This window comes from Trachurus japonicus, chromosome 6, assembly GCF_045865225.1.
Source record: "Trachurus japonicus isolate A0001 chromosome 6, Traja_1.0".
NCBI lineage: Eukaryota > Metazoa > Chordata > Actinopteri > Carangiformes > Carangidae > Trachurus > Trachurus japonicus.
Genome location: NC_140912.1, coordinates 12,869,437 through 12,887,945, shown reverse-complemented (window position 1 = coordinate 12,887,945; position 18,509 = coordinate 12,869,437). Strand labels below are relative to the sequence as shown.

The 18,509-nt window shown below is 45.1% G+C and overlaps 1 protein-coding gene across 9 annotated transcripts; it reads left to right on the top strand.

Annotated features, from left to right (window-relative positions):
* Positions 1-225: 225 nt before the first annotated feature.
* LOC146985735 (protein phosphatase 1 regulatory subunit 12A) lies at positions 226-18,345 on the top strand. 9 transcript variants are annotated; one of them, XM_085778963.1, is made up of 25 exons: positions 226-523; positions 4,414-4,544; positions 5,217-5,335; positions 6,811-6,967; positions 7,339-7,483; positions 7,600-7,674; positions 7,799-7,878; positions 8,991-9,196; positions 9,291-9,400; positions 9,500-9,697; positions 9,869-9,951; positions 10,055-10,144; positions 10,340-10,441; positions 10,556-10,657; positions 10,750-10,840; positions 10,944-11,075; positions 11,168-11,270; positions 11,382-11,485; positions 11,586-11,642; positions 11,736-11,758; positions 11,878-11,935; positions 12,036-12,140; positions 15,229-15,279; positions 15,529-15,579; positions 16,884-18,345. In XM_085778963.1, exons 1-25 carry the CDS (start codon positions 248-250, stop codon positions 16,968-16,970), a joined length of 2,736 nt encoding a protein of 911 aa, XP_085635089.1. In that variant the 5' UTR covers positions 226-247; the 3' UTR covers positions 16,971-18,345. The 9 variants fall into 9 exon arrangements, with proteins under 9 accessions (XP_085635089.1, XP_085635088.1, XP_085635082.1 ...); XM_085778962.1 differs by having other exon boundaries at positions 9,497-9,697; XM_085778956.1 differs by lacking the exons at positions 12,036-12,140; positions 15,229-15,279; positions 15,529-15,579; positions 16,884-18,345 and having other exon boundaries at positions 9,015-9,196; positions 11,878-11,968.
* Positions 18,346-18,509: the final 164 nt, after the last annotated feature.

Here is an 18,509-nt window from a genome sequence, read left to right as displayed (position 1 = left end):
AAGAGAAGAGAAGAGAAGAGAAGAGAAAGCAGTTATTTCTGTCCCTGAACAGACATTAGTTCACATTTCCGAGGGGTCCGTGAAGGCAGCGGGGGACTGCCACTCAGTCAGAGACCCATGCCCACGTCTGCGCCGCGTCTCCACCAGGGGGCGCAGGCCGGGGGAGGCTCAACCCAGACCCTCCACTCCGCCGCGGCTCTCGCACCATGAGCTGCTGCTGAATCTGTCCGGGACAGACCAGGGGAAGATGGCGGCCACTGACCATTCCCGGTCCGAAGCAGCGAAGCAGCGTCGGCAGGATCAGCTGCAGCGATGGCTGGGCTCGGAGACGGACCGGACGGGCCCGGAGGCCCGGGAGACCTCGGGCGGTTCCGGGACTCGGCGGACAAAAGTCCGGTTCGCCCAAGGAGCGGTGTTTATGGCCGCCTGCTCCGCCGGAGACCGGGAGGAGGTGGCGGCGCTGCTCCGGCAGGGCGCTGACATCAACCACGCCAACATAGACGGACTGACAGCGCTGCACCAGGTAGAAAGTTGAGCCGGTTGTCTAACTGTGAATAACTGTCTGAGTACCGACGAGCTAACGTAACGTAACGTAACGTCTCCGAGTCTAACCGTTGAGTCGGAGCTAACTGATCCGGTAACGACCCTCCTCGGAGTCAGAGGGTGAATACCACCGCTAAACTTGATCCGTACATCCCGCTGCTTGTAGCGAAGCCTCCTCTGTAGCTCACACCGACTAACTTTATCACGGCAGCAGCATCGGTGTGTCGGTGTGGGTGAGTGTCGGCGGCCTGCGGGGACAGAGAGTCGGCTAGCAGCCTGGGAGGAGGAGGAGGAGGAGGCTGGGTCGGTCTCTGAGTTAGAGGCTGTTCGTGTCGCTGCGAGCCGGGCAGGGGACCACGGTGAGCAGAGACGGTAAAAACAGCCTGTGGGATCCTCTTAGCCATTAATAGGCACTGACTGGCCTGGCTGAGACAGACAGACAGACAGACAGACAGACCCCTCAGTGAAATAAATACTGGGTCATTGAATTCAGGGAGGATTTTATCATCTGATCAACAGGTTTTTTTCTTTCTTTTTTATGTGTGTTTCCCTCAAGGAGAAACCCAGAGAGGGAGTCTGTTGATTAAAAACAGGGCCATCTCAGTCAGAAAGAGTGTGGTTTAGGATTCAGTTTTTTAATTGCAGTTCATGTCCCAAATAGGCTGCACTGGCTCCTCCAGAGCGTGCAGCTCCCTCCCTCCCCTTCACTTCAGTCATAACACAGTGCTGCAGTCTGGACAACATCACTGTCACACCAGCCCTAGGTGATGCAGTATTTCCTCTGCTTTTATGATACTGCCTGTCATAAACACATTGCTGCCTCTTCACACACAGTGAACTCACAGTTGGGTGGATTTACCTCTGATATCTAAGCGTGACTTGTCAACAGAGGAGATGTTGTGCTTTTTAATTATCTGGCCTGCTGGAGCCCAGTGGTGGTGGTTTATTTTTTTTTTTCGAGCGGGGGCCTGTGTGCTTCACTGTGATGTCATTCCCAGAGATGATTGGTGTTTTTCCTCCTAATTTAAGACAATTGTATGTATTTGAGAAGCCTCTGCTTTCCCATGACCGGCTCACGTGACTGAGTGAGTGAGTGAGTGAGTGAGTGAGTGATCACGTTCCTGCCTGGATGTTCAGCGAATGTGTCTCTTGGTCGATCCACATGTTGGACGCTCACCCAGTGTGGTCCCTCTCCTCCCCTCCATCCCTTCCTCCCCCTGTTGCTTGTGGGTTGCCAGGCAACCAGAATTAAATATAGGCCCACACTCTCCAAACTTTCCATCCTCTGCATCCAAAGCCTTTCTGTCTTCTCCACGACTCTTTCTCACTCATTTGCCCCCCCCCTTCTTCCTCCTCCTCCTCCTCCTCCTCCTCCTCTTCATTCTCCTCCTCCTCTCTCTGTCTCTCTGTCTCTCTCTCTCTCTCTCTCTCTCTCTCTCTCTCTCTCTCCTTCCCTTTGCCAATTCCCCATGGAGGGGACTTTGGGGATTTCGGATGAAGAAATGGAAAACATTCCTCAAACAGCACAAGCTGCTGTTGTCAAAGGCCATTTCCACAACGAGTCATTTGATGGCCCAGTGAAGGAGTCTGCTGGGAGCCTGTGTGTGCACCCTCCTAATGCACAGGGTGTGAAAAAATGCCCTCTGTTCATTCATTCGGCCTGGAGCACCCACTTGTTTCAGAGGGTTTCCCCTCTGCTGAGAGTGAAGCCTGCCTTTGATTTGCCACGGTCTGGCTTCGGAGCGTACTACGAGCCTCAGCTCAGGGTCCTACTACACTGCTTGTGTTTTTGTTTATTCCGCTTTACTCCCTGACTAATTATCTCATATTATGAGGGAGGGAGGGGACTTGTGTGGCAGCTTTGTGATTAGTTGATTTAGCCCAAAAGCAAAGCCTCTTAGGTGGCTTAAGACGGGCCTGATGGACAGGGCTGTGTGTGTGTGGTGCCGCCACTTGTTGCTGTGACGTCCCGCAGAGCCACTGTGATGTGATGAATGACTGGAAAGAGACTGTTGCGTTTGGGAGCGCAGTCAGTCACCTGAGCAGGTGTCATCAGATCAGCTGATAGAGAAGAAATCCAACAAAGAAACGTTTTTCCTTGTTTAGATCAGTCTATGGTTTAGATAGGCAGATGAACGAGGAAATGCTTGTGCGAAAGCAGCGAATGATACATGAAGGCTTTATTTAATTTTCCAAGTAAACAATAAACTGAAGTATTTGTGCCTGCTCTTTGCTCGGCCCAGTATTCTGTAGGTTTAAGGTTGTTTTTCTTTATTCAACAGTAAAAGGATAAATAAGTGACAATAACCAATATTTCTGTTGTTGATTCTCAGTCAGGCTGATTTCTTTTATCGTTTTTCAAGTCTGTTCTCTTCTCCATCTCTTCTCATGTTATGCGAGCGCTGTAGGGATGGCATTACCTGTCAGTCAGGATGAATTGTAATGAGTTTGTGGATTTTTTTTTTAATCTGATGCTCCCAACAGATCAAGATGTCACTTTGTTGTATAACCACGCGCCTGCAAAATAAATTACACTGCCATGTATGTCTCTGCTGTAATGGATCTTTTAGGAATTGGTAAATATTAAGGTGAACACAGTAAACAGTGATGGTGCTCAACATCAGCATTCAGCATTGTCATCGTGAGCATGGTGCATTGTAGCTTTAGCATGTAGCTCCAAGCACAGTTGTGTTGGAGTACAGCCTCACAAAGCCACTAGCATGACTGGAGAGTCCTGTTAGAAGATGAGCAACCGTTTTTGTAATTGTTTAAGTCATTTAACAAGCAAAAAGGGGCTGATAATTTACATTGATGTTTACGTTTACTCATTTGGCAGAGACACTTTTATCCAAAGAGACCGACAATGAGGGACGGCACTAAAGTTTCAGTGAAGCAGGAGCAGGCCTTGACGTAAGCACCATGTGCTAAATCTGTTCAATAGGTTGAAGTGCACGAAGAAGTTTAAGATGTTTATCAATGGTGTATAGTCCAAGGTTTTCTCTTTCAGGCTTCACAGTCGTGAGGATATGCCACTTCTTTATACAACAAAACAAGCATGTGAAGTCACAGTACATTCACCACAACTATTTTTAAAAGCAAAAAAAAAAAAAAAAACACAAAACAGTTTCACAGGGTGGGCTAGCCTGTGACACAGATAGATAATCAGTGATATTTTGTGTTATTCTTCGCAGAGACTCTCACAGCTCTCCACATTCATGTTGCTTTTTATCAGATTCAGAGGGAGTTGTTGTTGCACACTGTAAAAAAAATGAGTCATCTGTGTAAATAAAAACAGGTGATAAAAAACTGCTACTGTTGCATGGTTATTAACTTACAAAACTTTTTTACTCCCAATTGACTAATTAATAAGTTGTTTAGATTTTAATGTGAGACCAGTGCAGAGCCCAGACAGCAGCTGAACTTAAAGCAGCCTATCATAGCGTCGCACCATAAGGTTCTCATGGGATTCGTCTTGGGACTTTGGGATCTTTGCTCGACGAGCCTCAGGAAAAGCAGCTAAATGGATTCGCTGTTCACTTGCACCATGAAATGACTGTTTTGGAAAGTACTTGAGGGCTTTCAGCAGCCCACTTAACAGAAAGTCATTATGACAAGTAGACACAGTAGTCATTGTTTTAGGCCCGGTGCGTCAGTTGAATCCGATAGATTTTGGAAGTGTCTTTGACTTTCACAACAAACCAGAAGAGGTCGAGACCTTCTCCGCTGCGCTGAACAGCTCGCTGGGCTGATTGACGTGTGCAGTCTGGTTTCCTTCTCTTAATAATGCTTGTGGCAGGGATTCTTAGAGTAAACAGTAAACAGTCAACACTTGTGCAGCAATCCATCATGTGGCCGTGTGTCCTCTGGCAGGCCTGCATCGATGAAAACGCTGAGATGGTGCAGTTTCTGGTGGAGAGCGGGAGTGACGTCAACAGAGGGGACAACGAGGGCTGGACTCCTCTGCACGCTGCGGCGTCCTGCGGCTTCATCCAGATCGCTAAGTGAGTGTTGATCGTCACCATATCGACGACATGGCACCATCATCCATCACTGGTGAACACTGTATAGACATGAACGGGACGTTTGACAGCTCAGTTTATTCATGTCAAACCAGTAGGGCTGTGCCAAAAAATCAATTCACATAAGAATCGCAATTCTCATTTAATATAATTCAGAATCGATATAAAATGTCCCAAAGTTGATTTAAAAAAATAAAAAAAATGAAACAAATCTGCTGGCTGTCGGCCTCCATTTCCTTAGAATTTAAAAGGCAGCATGTTTAACTGCACTATTTTTTTTAAAATAAAGAGGCACTTTAAATTTAGTTACTTAAGCAATATGTGATATTGCTTTTATGCAACAGTTTCAACAATTCCATCTAAACATGGATAAATGTCAATGGATAAAACTCAATAAATGTGAAAAAGACACTTTAGTCATTCTGTCTTGCAAAGCAGACTGGAGTAGATCATGAGGATCCTTTGCACACCGATAGACTGAAGCAGAAATCATTGTGAATCAAATCGTTTTGAATCGAAAACCGATTTTGAATCGAATCATAGCCCCCAAAAATCAGAATCGAATCTAATCGTGACATAGTAAAAGATTCCCACCCCTACAAACCAGTTCCTTGTTGATCCGTTGCAGTCTAACCTGAGCTTTTGTTTTTGAAGATACCTGATAGAGCACAGCGCCCACGTCGGGGCGGTCAACAGCGAAGGAGAGCTGCCTCTGGACGTGGCCACAGAGGACGCCATGGAGAGGCTTCTCAAAGCTGAAATCAAGAAACAAGGTGTGGAACCGCCGTGTTTACGTTTCTACAACAAGTTGACCGGCGTGCATGCGATCTCAAGTACACGATAAGTGTAATACATGATATGGTATCATCACATTAAACACTAGGAGGAGAAGCTGACACCAGAGAAAACTGCACCATCAGCATTGAAACACACAGATATTAATTAGAAGCATAAGTGCTGTGATGTATTGTCATTCTTGCCAAACGTTTGCTGGTTCCTGCTTCTCAGATGTGAGGATCTGCTGCTTTTTTCCTGTTTTATGTCATTGTAAACTGAATATCTTTGGGTGGTCCAAGGCATTTGCACACGTCACATATGGCGTTATGGCGTTGTCATGAGAATTCCCAAGAATTTCCAATCGATAGTTAGAATGACCAACCCTCCAAGACAAGATACAAAGACTGTTTTTATGGTACTACAACTTGGAGCTGGGTGTTGTTGTTTTATTCCCGAAGAAGAAGTTTACTCAGTCTTTCTTTTTCATTGAAATGATGTCACGAGCTGTAGAAGCAATAAAACAAATTGTACTTGATATCAGATCGTAATATTGTAAATGCCAGGAGCTTGCTGATGCATAGTATAATGTGCAGAAGATAAGGTGCCTTTATGGTCTTTACTGTATCTGCCCATGTGGTGTAAATGACATCGCAGTGGCATCAGCTATGTATGTTTGTTCAAATTAGAATCATGTAGGAAATCCTCCCTAAAATCTGTTTCCTAGATGAACAGACCCAGAACTTTCACTGCATTTTCGTTTTTTTACAACTAGTGGTCACATTTAGACCAGAGCATATTCTGAATAACTGAAAATAGGTCAAGAAATCAGGACGGAGTCACAGTCGTGTCCTCCACAGCACTGAAGTGGCCTAAGGCTGCAGGTTTGTTCCGATCTAAATGCAACTGGGACTTTTTTCTATTTCTTGTCTGTAAACAAAGACTGAACAGTTGTGTTGACAGCCGCTTGATAGACTTAAAAGGGACATATTATGCAAAACTCACTTTTTCATTGCTTTAGTATGTGTATTTGCGTATCCAGAGTTCCTCCTCACCCCTTAAACGTAAGTTTTGACAACTACATCAACATTTTGTAAACTGCCATAGTCAGAAAATGTGTCTCTTAACAAGCCGTTTTAATTTCACCCGGTTTATTACATCACAAGCCGGGTGATTTGAATATTCCAGCCCTCGCTCCCATGGTTACTTCAACTACCAGAGCGAAGACTCTAAACCGACTGTTTAGAGCAGGGCTGTGAAACTGGTGTGTAGAGAACCCAGCTGTGCCCAATCTTTTTGTTTTTCTGACTAAAGCATGTTACTAACGTTACTTTTAGACATCAAGGTACCATGTCAAGAAGCAGAAATGAGCAGAATATGTCCCCTTTAACTGATGGAGGGAGGAGGGGGCTCTCAGTTTTCGAAGCTCACTTGCCACTGTGTGTCCGTGTGTGTGTGTGTGTGTGCGTCACAGCGATTGACGTGGACAAAGCCCGTAAGGAGGAAGAGAGGATCATGCTCCAGGATGCCACGGCCGTGTTCGCAGGAAGTGGCACTCTCACACCTCACCCAAACACCAAGGCAACCGCTCTCCATGTTGCCGCCGCAAAAGGCTACATCGAAGTCCTGAAGTGAGCATCCGTCTCCACACACACACATACACACACATACACACACACACATACACACAACAGCAATGACAGCTTGTTAGCTTTTTGTCTTATTTTGGTGCCACACCAAGTCAAACATCTTTTATTCATAGTCTTCTACATCGTCTCCCTTTATATAACCTGAGATTCCATCTGCATTTTATTTTTACTCTATCTTTTACTGTGCTTGTATTGTATAGTGGTCTAAGCACTTTTTTTAGTGAGCGATTACTTTTGCTTTTCTTTTTCTCTTTCTTCTTTTTTTAGGCATCTGGAGGTTTTGTTCCAACAATATTTCATTGTAAATGCACAATGACAAATAAATCTCTCTCCTCCCCCTCACCTCCGTTCAGGGTGCTGTTGCAGTGCGGGGTGGACGTGGACAGCAGGGACACGGACGGCTGGACGCCCCTGCACGCAGCCGCTCACTGGGGGCAGGAGGAGGTGTGCAGCCTGCTCGCCGACAACATGTGCGACATGGGCGCCGTCAACAACGTGGTGAGCGGCAGACAAACAACCTGAACAATCCTCTGCTTTTCTGTGCTGCTTTTTTCTGCTTTCTGAAGCCTTTGATCGCACCGTGACCGATCCTAACGCTGCGAATGTCCTTGTAGGGCCAAACACCTCTAGATGTTGCAGATGAGAACCTGGTGGACGCTCTGGAGGAGCTACAGAAGAAACAGAACGCCGTGAGTCCACCTTTCCGCACAGGCTCCGCGGCTATCTGACTCGGGTTATTTAAACCTGATATGATTGATAGTGTTACAGCGGCGAATGTTCTCTGTGTTTATGTGTGTTTATATTCCTCTTCAGTTACGCAGCGAGAAAGAGAAACAGACTCCTGTTATTGAGACAAGCCCGCCGATCTCCATGGTACCAGTCCGCGCGCGCAGGTCAGTGCCAGTGCGTTGGTGTGTGGGTGGGTGGGTGTGTGTATGTGGGCACACGCTACGCTGTTCCTCAGTTGAATCCCAGTCATCTCCCAGTACCAGTTGTCTGCATGCAGGTTTGATGTTAACAGTGGACCACGTTACCTCTGTCCATTGACCTGGTTATATCCAGCTCTCAGTAACACTGTGTCCCAGTTCAATGCTAAATATTAACTGTACATACAACAGAAAGAAATCTAGTATATGCCTACTAAAACAAAAACATCCACACATGCTAAAATTTAATATGGTGTCAGTGCACATTTTTGTCTCAGAGAAAAAAGCAAGATAATAGATGAAAAAATAAGATTTAACACTGAACTATGTATTCATATTTTTGTTTGTTTATGGTTAGAATAACAACACAACTATGCCCATTTTTACTAATTCAGCAAATAAAATATCTGAGATCTGACATTTTTTGAAAAAATAATAAATTAATAAAATAAAATAGATAAAAAGCCAAGCAGTTGTGCTCATGGATTTGCAACATTAGTTACAATGATCTAATACACCCAGAGATGTGATAGTTACAGCATAAAGAGCTGATGCATGTCCCCTCCATGCAAGCATGTAGTATTTCACACTAGAAATGTATCATTATAAAGCTAAACTATTCACTGTGCACCATACTCCTGTGATGGAACATACATTTCTATCATTATTATACATCCAAACTGTATACAGCTGGTATGTAGTGTGGAACTGGGACACAGTAACTGTTTGCTATTTGTGTGTGTGTGTGCTGTGCTGCTATTCTCTCCCTTTGATTTGCATCATCACATAAAGAGGAGACGCACCGTAAGACAAGTGAGTTGGAAAAACACACTGGTTAAAGTTACATGTAGCATGTAGCCCTGTAAAAGACGATTTAGTGATGAGACAGCAGTTCTACACATGTCACCACAGAATGTGACCCCCCCCTCCCCTTCCCCTCCCCTCCCACCGTCCCACCCACGGCCGTGTCGATTGGTGCATGCTCGCTCTAATTGGCTGCACATGGAATGATTGCCCTCACTGATCAGCTCCCTGCATGCCACCTGTTGTTCCACCCCACCTTGGCCCCGCCCCTGCAGGACTTCTATCTCTCGTATGAGCAGTAAGGAGAAGATCTGCCTCCACGAGAGGGAGAAGCACCCACCCCCCGCCCTGCAGAGCAGCCCGGCCGAGGACGAGGAGGAGGAAGGTCAGACGGGACAGGGCCAGACCCAGAGCCAGGCCAAGGCCTCCAGCAGCTCCAGCTCGGAGGAGGAGAGCGAATCTGAGAGTGACGCCGAGTCGGGTGAGAGGAAGCTTTCTTTTGTTTTTTTTGCTGCTCGTCTGTATCTAACGTTTTATCAGAAGTGATTAATCTCAGGCCTTTGCCCTTCTTGCAGAGAAAGCAAAAAACCGAGAGATCATAAATAACTTGAACAACAAACGCAACACCACCAGCGTGCTTCCTACCTCCATGTCAACGGGTACTGCTGCAAGCCAAGTGAAAAAGGTCATATATAGAGATATTATATAATCCGTTTCAAAGGTCTGTTTGGTTTTTTTTAGTATTAAATAACAGAGATGGTGACTTTCATTGTCTGTGTAGCAGGAACCAAGCAAACCCACGACCACCGAGGCGGCCCCCGGCTCCTGGAGGACGTCTCTGAGGAAGGCCGGCAGCTCGGTGACTCTGGGCTCTGCCGGGCTGTCTGACCCCAGCCAGGACCCCAGCAGACCCCCAGAGTCCGGCCTGGGCATGACCCGCTCCGCCTCCAGCCCCCGCCTCAGCTCCGACGCCGACACCCGGGTACGCACCGCGGGCGCCCCCGCATGATTCAGACAAGTCACACACCCATGAAACGGCAGCTATTATTTTATACGAACCAGCATGACGTGCCAACCTAGGCCTCTTTTGCAGCTTGTAATTCACCGAGTCACATGAATAACCGATGAACTGCTCTCGCCCCCTCGTCGCCAGGAGCCGAGGCTCGCCAGGGTACCGCCCATTCCGACACGGAGGCTCTTCAGTATTCCCGACAGCAGCCCTGACAACTCCAACAGGTGGGCCGGCGCTCCGATCTGCTTTCTGCACTTGTGAAACCAGAATCTGTTTTTTTCTGAGTCACCGCATATGTGCCCTTGTCACCCCGTCTGTCTCCCTCAGTTGGCTAAGCCGTAGCTCCTCTTACACCCGGCGCCTTCATAGTCAAACAGGGAATGATCTCACTAGCTCCACACCCTATTTGCTTCACAGGTCAGTCATGCTGCTCACTGCCCGTCTTGTGTTGGTTTGCTCCGCTGTTTGCGTGTGATTTGTTTCTGCAACGTCACCGCACATTTCATTCCCCCCTCAGCTGTGAATCCTAATTGTTTGTGTGTGTGTATGTGTATATATGTGTGGCTGTGAAAGATGCCTTTGTGTTTCCAATGGGTTTCGTCTGGTTTCCAGCTCATCTTATGGAAAGAGACTGGATGACCCCACCGTGACCTCAGCTAGCACAGGAACAAGCTCTGCAGGACTCAGCCGCCTTAACAGTGTCTTGTCACAGAGGTATTTAAACTTTTTTTTTTTTTTTTTTTTGTGTATGTCAATTTGTCTGGGACCTTTTCCTCCCTCAATTATCTGAAAGATCTGATATCCAGCTCTTATCTGTCTCCCTCAAAGACTTCCTCAGGAACAGACAGAAAAGAAGGATCAGTCTGCCGTCACCACCTCCAACTCTCAGAGCACGACCACGGGCGAACAGGAGACCAAGCAGAGGCGCAAGTGGGTCTCCGCCGTCCTCTCGTGTGCTATTGCAGAACTGATGAGACTCTGCTTTTGTAGTTTAAAAAAGTTTGATTTTGTGACCCGTGCAGATCCTACCTTACGCCGGTACGAGATGAAGAGGCAGAGGCCCAGAGGAAGGCTCGCTCCAGACATGCACGGCAGTCCCGCCGCTCCACTCAGGTACACACGTCGCCACCTGACCACGAGAAGGAAGAGGACTACTTCTTGTAACTGTCTGTCAGTCTGGCACACAACATGTTGCTGTCTCTCTCTTCCTCTCAAGGGGGTGACGCTAACAGATCTGCAGGAAGCGGAGAAGACGATGAAAACCATGAAGGCCGATAATAAAGGGAGAGAAAAGGAGGAAGAGAAGGAGAAAGAGAAGGAAACAAAACCGAAGAAGGGAGAGGAGGGGGTGAGAGCCGTATTTCAGAGTTATAGCCCTGGGTTGGCTGCACTTATATAACGTCATGTGACATCACATAGCGGGGGATGCTGTGTTTACAGGAAGTGAGCTGGAGGTCTCGTATTGCCAGCCTGCAGAAGTCGGACCTGCTGGGCCTCACGCAGCCCGCCGGTACTCCGCGGCCTCAGGCTTCTGACAGGAGAGGTATCGTATCAACACCGAGCGCTTCGCCCGCTCCTGACAAAATATAGAACCCGACTTTGTTGAAATATTTGATTTCGGTGCTCAACGACTTGCTTCCTGGCTCCGTTCCAGATGTGGAGGCCGGCACAGGGGAGAGCGAGACTGAGCGATGGGCCAGGGAGCGCAGGGAGAGGAGACAAGCTCGGGCCAGAAGGAAGGCGCAGAGGACCGGGGAGGTACGTCCTAAACTTTTTGGAAACTCTATGAAAGAAAAAAAAAAACAGGAAGAAACAAAAGCAGTGATGTGAGATTTAAATCAACATGTTTCACCTGCAGAGTGATGACAATGATCCCAGTGAGGAAGAGTTCTCAGGCAGTGGGCTGGATCCACAGGTGTGTGTGTGTGTGTGTGTTTACATATATGTAGTCACTGTGGACTGTAACCTCGGACACCGGCTATAACTTGTTTGTCTTTTCTGTTTACAGACAGACAGACACTTGAGTACCAGGTATGAATCCATTCTTTGACCTGTTTGATTTTCCATCTTTCCTCCTTCTGTCAGCACAGTCTCTGTGATAGCAGTATCTCTGACCTCTGCTCTCCTCCTCCTCCTCCTCCTCCTCTCAGGTCGGGTTCATCCTGTAACGACTACACCCAGGGAGGGGGAGATTCTGATTTCAAGAAGGTTGGCAAACAGGGCTGATGTTGACATCGCACAATTAGTTTCTCTTATTTGTCCTGGTTATTTACTGCTGTGTGTGTGTGTGTGTTTGTGTGTCTGGCAGATGTTCGAGGATGTCTCCAGAGAAAACAGCCAGCTTCAGTCTCAGCTGCAGGACACTCAGAGGATGGTCAGTCAGACTAGGTTGGACCTGGAAAAGGCCACACAGGTGATGATGCAGACACACAAAGCTGTCATTGAAACCGTACTGGTAATCTATGAGCTTCGTCATTGTTTGCCATGTGTTTTTCTCATAGACTCTGTTTTTATGTTGCGTTCAGGTGGTGATTGTTTTGTCAGGCTATCCACACAAATCACACCTGTTTATTTCAAATATATATATGTGTATATATGTGTGTATATACAGGTAATACTCAGAAAATTAGAATATCGTGAAAAAGTTCATTCACTTCCCCATGATTGCGAACTGTACTGAACCAGACAGAGAGCTTTTAAAGGCTCAGGAACCCTTTGCAGGTGTTTTGGATTAATTGGCTGACGAGGCTGTGACAATTTGAGCTACAACATTGAACTTTTTCACGATACTCTAATTTTTTGAGAGGGGTTTTCATAAGCTGTAAGCCATAATAATCAAAATTCTAACAAATAAAAGCTTGAAATATCTTGCAATGCCTGTTATGAGTCTAAATAATATATTCATTTCACCTGTTAAGTTGAATTACTTAAATGAATGAACTTTTTCACGATATTCTAATTTTCTGAGTATTACCTGTATGTATATATGTATGTGTGTGTATATATATATATATATATATATATATATATATATATATATATATATATATATATATACACTTTCTGCTATTATTGAACCAGGTCACATACTCAATGACTTGTCTCCACTTGAGTTCCAGTTAGGCCACATTAAAGCAGGTCATTCAAAGAATTCAGGTTTTTTTTTTTAAAGAAATGACACCAAACGTCAGCAGGAGATCATTCATAGAATTATACAGCATTTTATTTATTATCATCTTGGGAGTTACTGTCCCTTATTAATACCCATAATAACTCCACAATGCAGCATGTAAAATGGTGTACAACCAATGGTCCATAACTGAGAGCTAATTACCATACCATACCTTGTACAGGCAAGGGTTTAGACCGATGGTTGTGACCTGAGATGTGTCATTTTTCAGTGACTGGCGTCATATGCAGTCATTTTATTTTGTTTCCTTTATTTAGTTTGCTTAATGTCTATTCACCTTATTCTCCGGGGCAACCATGGAGTCAATGGAACGCTGTGAGATTGTGTTGGAACTTCCGGCGACGACCGGAAGTCGTATAGTACATTAGCGGTAGCTTGATTATTTGAGTCCGTTCTCAGATGTTTCTTGTTGGCAAATCCGGGTTTTTTTTCCCGTTGTCGATTGCAAAAAATGACGAGCATTATAAAGAGGAAGCTACAATCACTGGAAGAAAACGTGTGAGTTTTTATAGCAGTTGAGCATCGACCTCATCTTCTGTCCCAGTGTGTGTGGAGCTCTGTACGACCTGCACCCACCTCCATCTACTCTAGAGTCTGGTTCAAAATAATTAAATAAATCCCCGTGTCCCCGCTGATTTCAGCCAAGGTGAGCAGCTTGTTTGGAGAGTAGGAGCGAATTAAAAAAAAACCAAAAAAAAACGCTATCACAGCCCGAAGCAACATTGTTAATGCACATAAGAGGCTGCTTTTAATTTCTGACAGCTGGACATTGCGCTACTTTTAATTATGAAGCTTTATCCATTTAAACAAAATAAACTAGAGGAACAACTTTCATGTTTAAATTGTGTTGTATAGCCTACTTTTATATATTTTACTGATCGCAATTCAGGCTGGGTGTGCGTATGAAAATATGCTACAGTGTTTCTCTTTTCTTTTCTCTTTTTTGGAGGGGGCGGGGGGTAGTTTAGGTGACAAAGACATTTTTAACTGTGAAAATAGAGATGTATTCAATATTTGCATTTGGGCAATACTGCTGTAGGCGAAACAAGTTTATTCATGGCCACATTTAAGTTACAGTAGTTGAGGGAGGGTTTTATTTCTAAATCCCTCCGTTTATTTCTTTTACACATTAGCGAGCAGGTTCACAGCGTGAACAGCGTGTCCCGACCTGACCAGGCTCTGGACACGGAGCAGAGACCCAGGTCCGATAGTGCAAGGCTCTCTGAAGCAGAGGATGAGGCCAGCTTCCCGTCAGTCTTCACAGACAGTCCAGAGTTGAACGAGTTTCTGATCATATAGTTGTCAGTTTGCTCCAGGTGACAGTCGACCCTCACAACAAACCCCCCCCTCCCTCTCTCAGTAAATAGTTCCGACGTCCATGCTGCAGCTTATATCCAAGTAATATAACAGCCTATATATAAATGAGCTCCTGACGCTCAGCTCAACAGTTGGTAAACAGCAGCGGATCAGCGCGATCTCTCCCTCCGTACTGGTTCTGCCAGCTCCACTTGGATTTCAAAGTAAAAGTCACGCTGTAAATGAGTTAAATTGTGAAACAGCGGCGCTTTTATAGCCGATTTTAGGATTAAACTCTGAATATATGAGCTAAACATCTGTTACCATAAGTTTCCATGGCGATCTAGCTGGGTTGAAAGAGAGAGTACAGGAAAGCCTGGCTTTAGACTCAATAAAAAATATATAATTATAAAATATAACCCACTAAACTCGCTTCGAAGTACACCCCTCAAGTGTTGTCCATGTTGATTTGATTGTCTGTATTGTAATTGTCCCGCAATATACTGCAAATTCAGTCGATTGTTTACATCAGTTTTTACTTCCGCATTTGACCGGAAGTCGTAACACAATCGCGGCCAAACCGGAAGTGGCAAAGTGGGCGGGGCTACATAAGGTGAATAAGGCTGCTGATTTGAGAGGCTAAAGTGAGACCATGTTACCTTTGCAAGAAGAAATTACCTCTTTTTTTCTGTAAATGAGAAGATATTTAGTTAGCACCAAAACACACCCGGTTCAGTTCAGTATTCTCTGTCTTAACTTGGCCTGGTATGACCAAAAACAGTGGTTAATGTGGGCAAACCAATAATGCAGTGTAACAGGTGATTTGTTATCTTTATGACAACTTGTGATACAGTGTTTAACGTTTTGTATTTTGGGATTGGGTTGGGATTATGGTTGCTTTATCCACATCACAGGTTGTAACTTTAATATCCATAGTGTCCTTTGTATACATGCCTTGTAGTGATAATTGAACGTACTGCTGACGTTAATAATACTGTTGTTTTGTGTCCAACAGAGACAGGAGCGCTTCACTGACTGTTCTGCCCTGCTGGATCTGGAGAGAAAGGTAACTCCTCTCTGCTGACGATGTGACCATGCTGGGGGGTTTTTTTTTTGTAGCTTCATCTGCCTCACAACTGCCACCACTGCTGTTTGTTGACACTCTCTCCTCTGTCCTCCCCACTCCACTTTCTCACCTGTTTTCACTCAACTTTTGTGCATTTTCCTCCTCCTCCTCCTCCTCCTCCTCCTCATTTCCATCACTTCCTGTCTGCCCCCCCCCCACCCTCCCTCCCTCACGTTTCCCTGGCATCAGGACCGGAGGATGTTGGAGCGGCGAATGGCCGAGCTGGAAGAGGAGCTGAAGGTGAGGAGACACTCAGAACGGATGGGATCATTGCCTCACACACTTTGCATGCTCCTGCTTGATTAGCTTGGCTTTAGCTTGTGCGGTTCAGCAGAGTGGCGGAGGCACACACAGTACAGAGCTGTTTTACAGGCTGTTCTCTCCAATGTTACATCTCATAGCTTCATTTGGTTGTTGTCAAATTTATAGCCGATGTTTGTTTCACTTGTCCAACAGCCCAACTGTGTTTTCATAGTCACAGTGACTCATTTTGTAAATGCTCTTGACTTTACTGTCGAACCAGGATGAGAAAGTAAAAACTGTAGGCAGTTTTTCTTTTAAAGGAAGTTCTTGCAGTTTTAAATGAAAAGATTGACACCACTACATATCTGAACAGTAAATACAAAGCGGGAGGATGAAAGTAACCAGCTTGTGCCTTCAGCTTCATATTTAGAGTGGTATCAATCTTATAGTCTACTTCTCGGCAACAAAAATGAAATGTCAAACTGCTCGTAAACATTTTTAAAAGGCTCTGACTTTAAGGATGCAAAAAAGTCATCATACTTAGTTTAACAAAGATTTATTTTTAATAAAATGCCCTCGTTTTAAATGCGCTTATTGTGAGTTCTCTGCCACCAGATGTTTCCTCAGTCGCTCTTCCAGTCAGCCAAACTGAAACCCACAGATGAGTCAAACATGACTTGTTTGCATTGCACTTGTCCTACTTAATGACTGAGCACATGTAGCACATAAAAGGGCCTGATTATTAGTTCAGCTTCTATTATTAAGATTCTTTAGGCTCTGGAGGAGCAACATGGTGAACAAATGACGCCATGGCCTGTGAGCTCTGTATGTTGACACAAATATGTGGATGGAGTAGCTCTGGTTATGACGGTTTGGCAGTAAAAGATCATTGCCCTTGTAGATAAGGTAATAAAATGTCTTTCACTTCACTGTATTTAATACAATATAGTTATCGGCTCTGACTCACTCTTTTTTATATACTGTTAACTCAACTCTAATGTATTAATATCAATGAGTCTGAGTCTTTTTTTAAATGGGCTTTTTTAGAGCAGACACTTTGCCATGTGAGAGTGGGGGAAGTGTAATTGATAACATCTAAGTGCAGATACTTTGTATTGAGCTTGCTGGGTCAAGTAAAGTGATCCTTTTTTTATTTAAATATACCATTAACAGTTTTGTTTTCCGGCCATAAGTCAAAGTGTGGAAAAGGCCTGTTTTTTAAAAGCAATACAGCTGCACTGAAATGAAATGTGCTCGTCTATTTTGATGTATTGTAATGTGAGTTTAATTTGTACCACCAGGTTCTGGTTGACCTGAAAGCAGACAACCAGCGTCTTAAAGATGAAAATGGAGCACTGATCCGTGTCATCAGCAAACTCTCCAAATAGACGTGGCGAGAGAGAAAGAGAGAGACACACACACACACACACACATACATGAAGAACAGGGATCTCCCCCCCTTTCCTCTCCATCCATCCATCCCTCCCTCCCTCCCTCTCTCCCTCCCTCTCTCCCTCCCTCCATCCATCCATCCATCCATCCCTCCCTCCCTCCACACATTCCTCTCAGTGCCAAAGAGCGAGAGGGGGGGAGAGGAGCAGCAGAACGTCCTCCGTTAACATGAGCACCACAGCTTGACTTGGATTGTGATGCCTCTCTGTGAACAGCTGGAGTGGCTTTTGTGTGCCTTTATTTTTTTTTAATGGCCGTCAGTCACAGGACGACCGTGGGCGCGAGGGCCCGTGGCTTCGGTCAGAGGCTCCAACAGTAGCAGCGCGGGGACTTGACGAAAAGCCAAAATGCCCACAGCTGGCGCAACACACCAGAACACGACATCTACAGCGACTGTGCATCAGGGGAACTCGAACGTGCACACACATTCCTATGCGTGCATCACACACTTCCTCAATGCACATTCCACTGAGCGCACAAGGCAGCTTGGGCCTTAAAGCTCCCACTTAGTATTTATTTTTTTTTGTGAACACACTCACGTCACACACACATACACTCTTCACGAATTTACCCCACTCACAGTCCAAATCGAATGTGTTGCCAAGCAGTAAAAGGGTTTTGGATGTATTTGTTTTTCAAACTCGGCTCTGAAACACATTTCAGGCTCCGTCTTCACCTTCAGTAACGTCCTGACGACACAGGAAAGTCCATGAAGCTCTGTTGGGTTGTTTTGTTTCCACGTGCAAGTGTTTGAACCCACCTACCTCTCCACCTATGCACTTCCCCACATACATTTTTTTTTATTTTTTTTGTGACCACAGACACACTCCATGCTCTTAAAAAAAAAAATGACCACAGAACCAGGTCGGTCGACCGCAGCACTTTACTCTCTGCAAAGCAATAAAATAAAAGCTCTGTGAGGCTTTGCCCGTCCTCCAGACAGACAACCTTACTTTTCAGAGCAGCGCCTTCTCACTGAATAAGTGGAGGGAGAAGGTACCCATAGCTGAAGGTCAAAGGTCATTGCACAATTATATTAATAAAAAAAAAGAATTGCTGTTCTGTCAAAGCCTATAATGCTATGAATTGTTTTAATTATTACCATTGGTAAAGATATTATTTTCATAGTTTTTCATTGTCTGTTCCCTTCTTCCAAGGGAGCATGGTTCTGTATATTACATGTGTATAAATATTAGTCTTGAAAAAAATACCCTTTTGAAGTAAAATTCCATGTAGCCTTTCATCACATGTTGGTTTTTCTAATATATTAAATGGATGTCTGCACCCTAATAAAAAAAAAGTGTGTTTGTAGCAACTGCCTGGTTATTATAAACAGTGTTGAGGGCATTTTGTCAAGATCATTCACAAAGTTATTGAAGCATGTAATATATCAGATCATTAGATGCTTTCTAACATGGTACCCACCCTCACCACTGTGCCTTGGGTTCCCGGCCTCTCGGCTGTGTGCTGTGACT

Excerpts from the sequence above, each read along its gene's own strand:
- LOC146985735 (XM_085778962.1), top strand. The coding sequence starts at position 248 with ATGGCGGCCACTGACCATTCCCGGTCCGAAGCAGCGAAGCAGCGTCGG. Across the intron at positions 11,076-11,167 it reads CGAAGAAGGGAGAGGAGGGG|GAAGTGAGCTGGAGGTCTCG; the intron begins GTGAGAGCCGTA and ends CTGTGTTTACAG. Across the intron at positions 15,280-15,528 it reads TGCTGGATCTGGAGAGAAAG|GACCGGAGGATGTTGGAGCG; the intron begins GTAACTCCTCTC and ends CCCTGGCATCAG.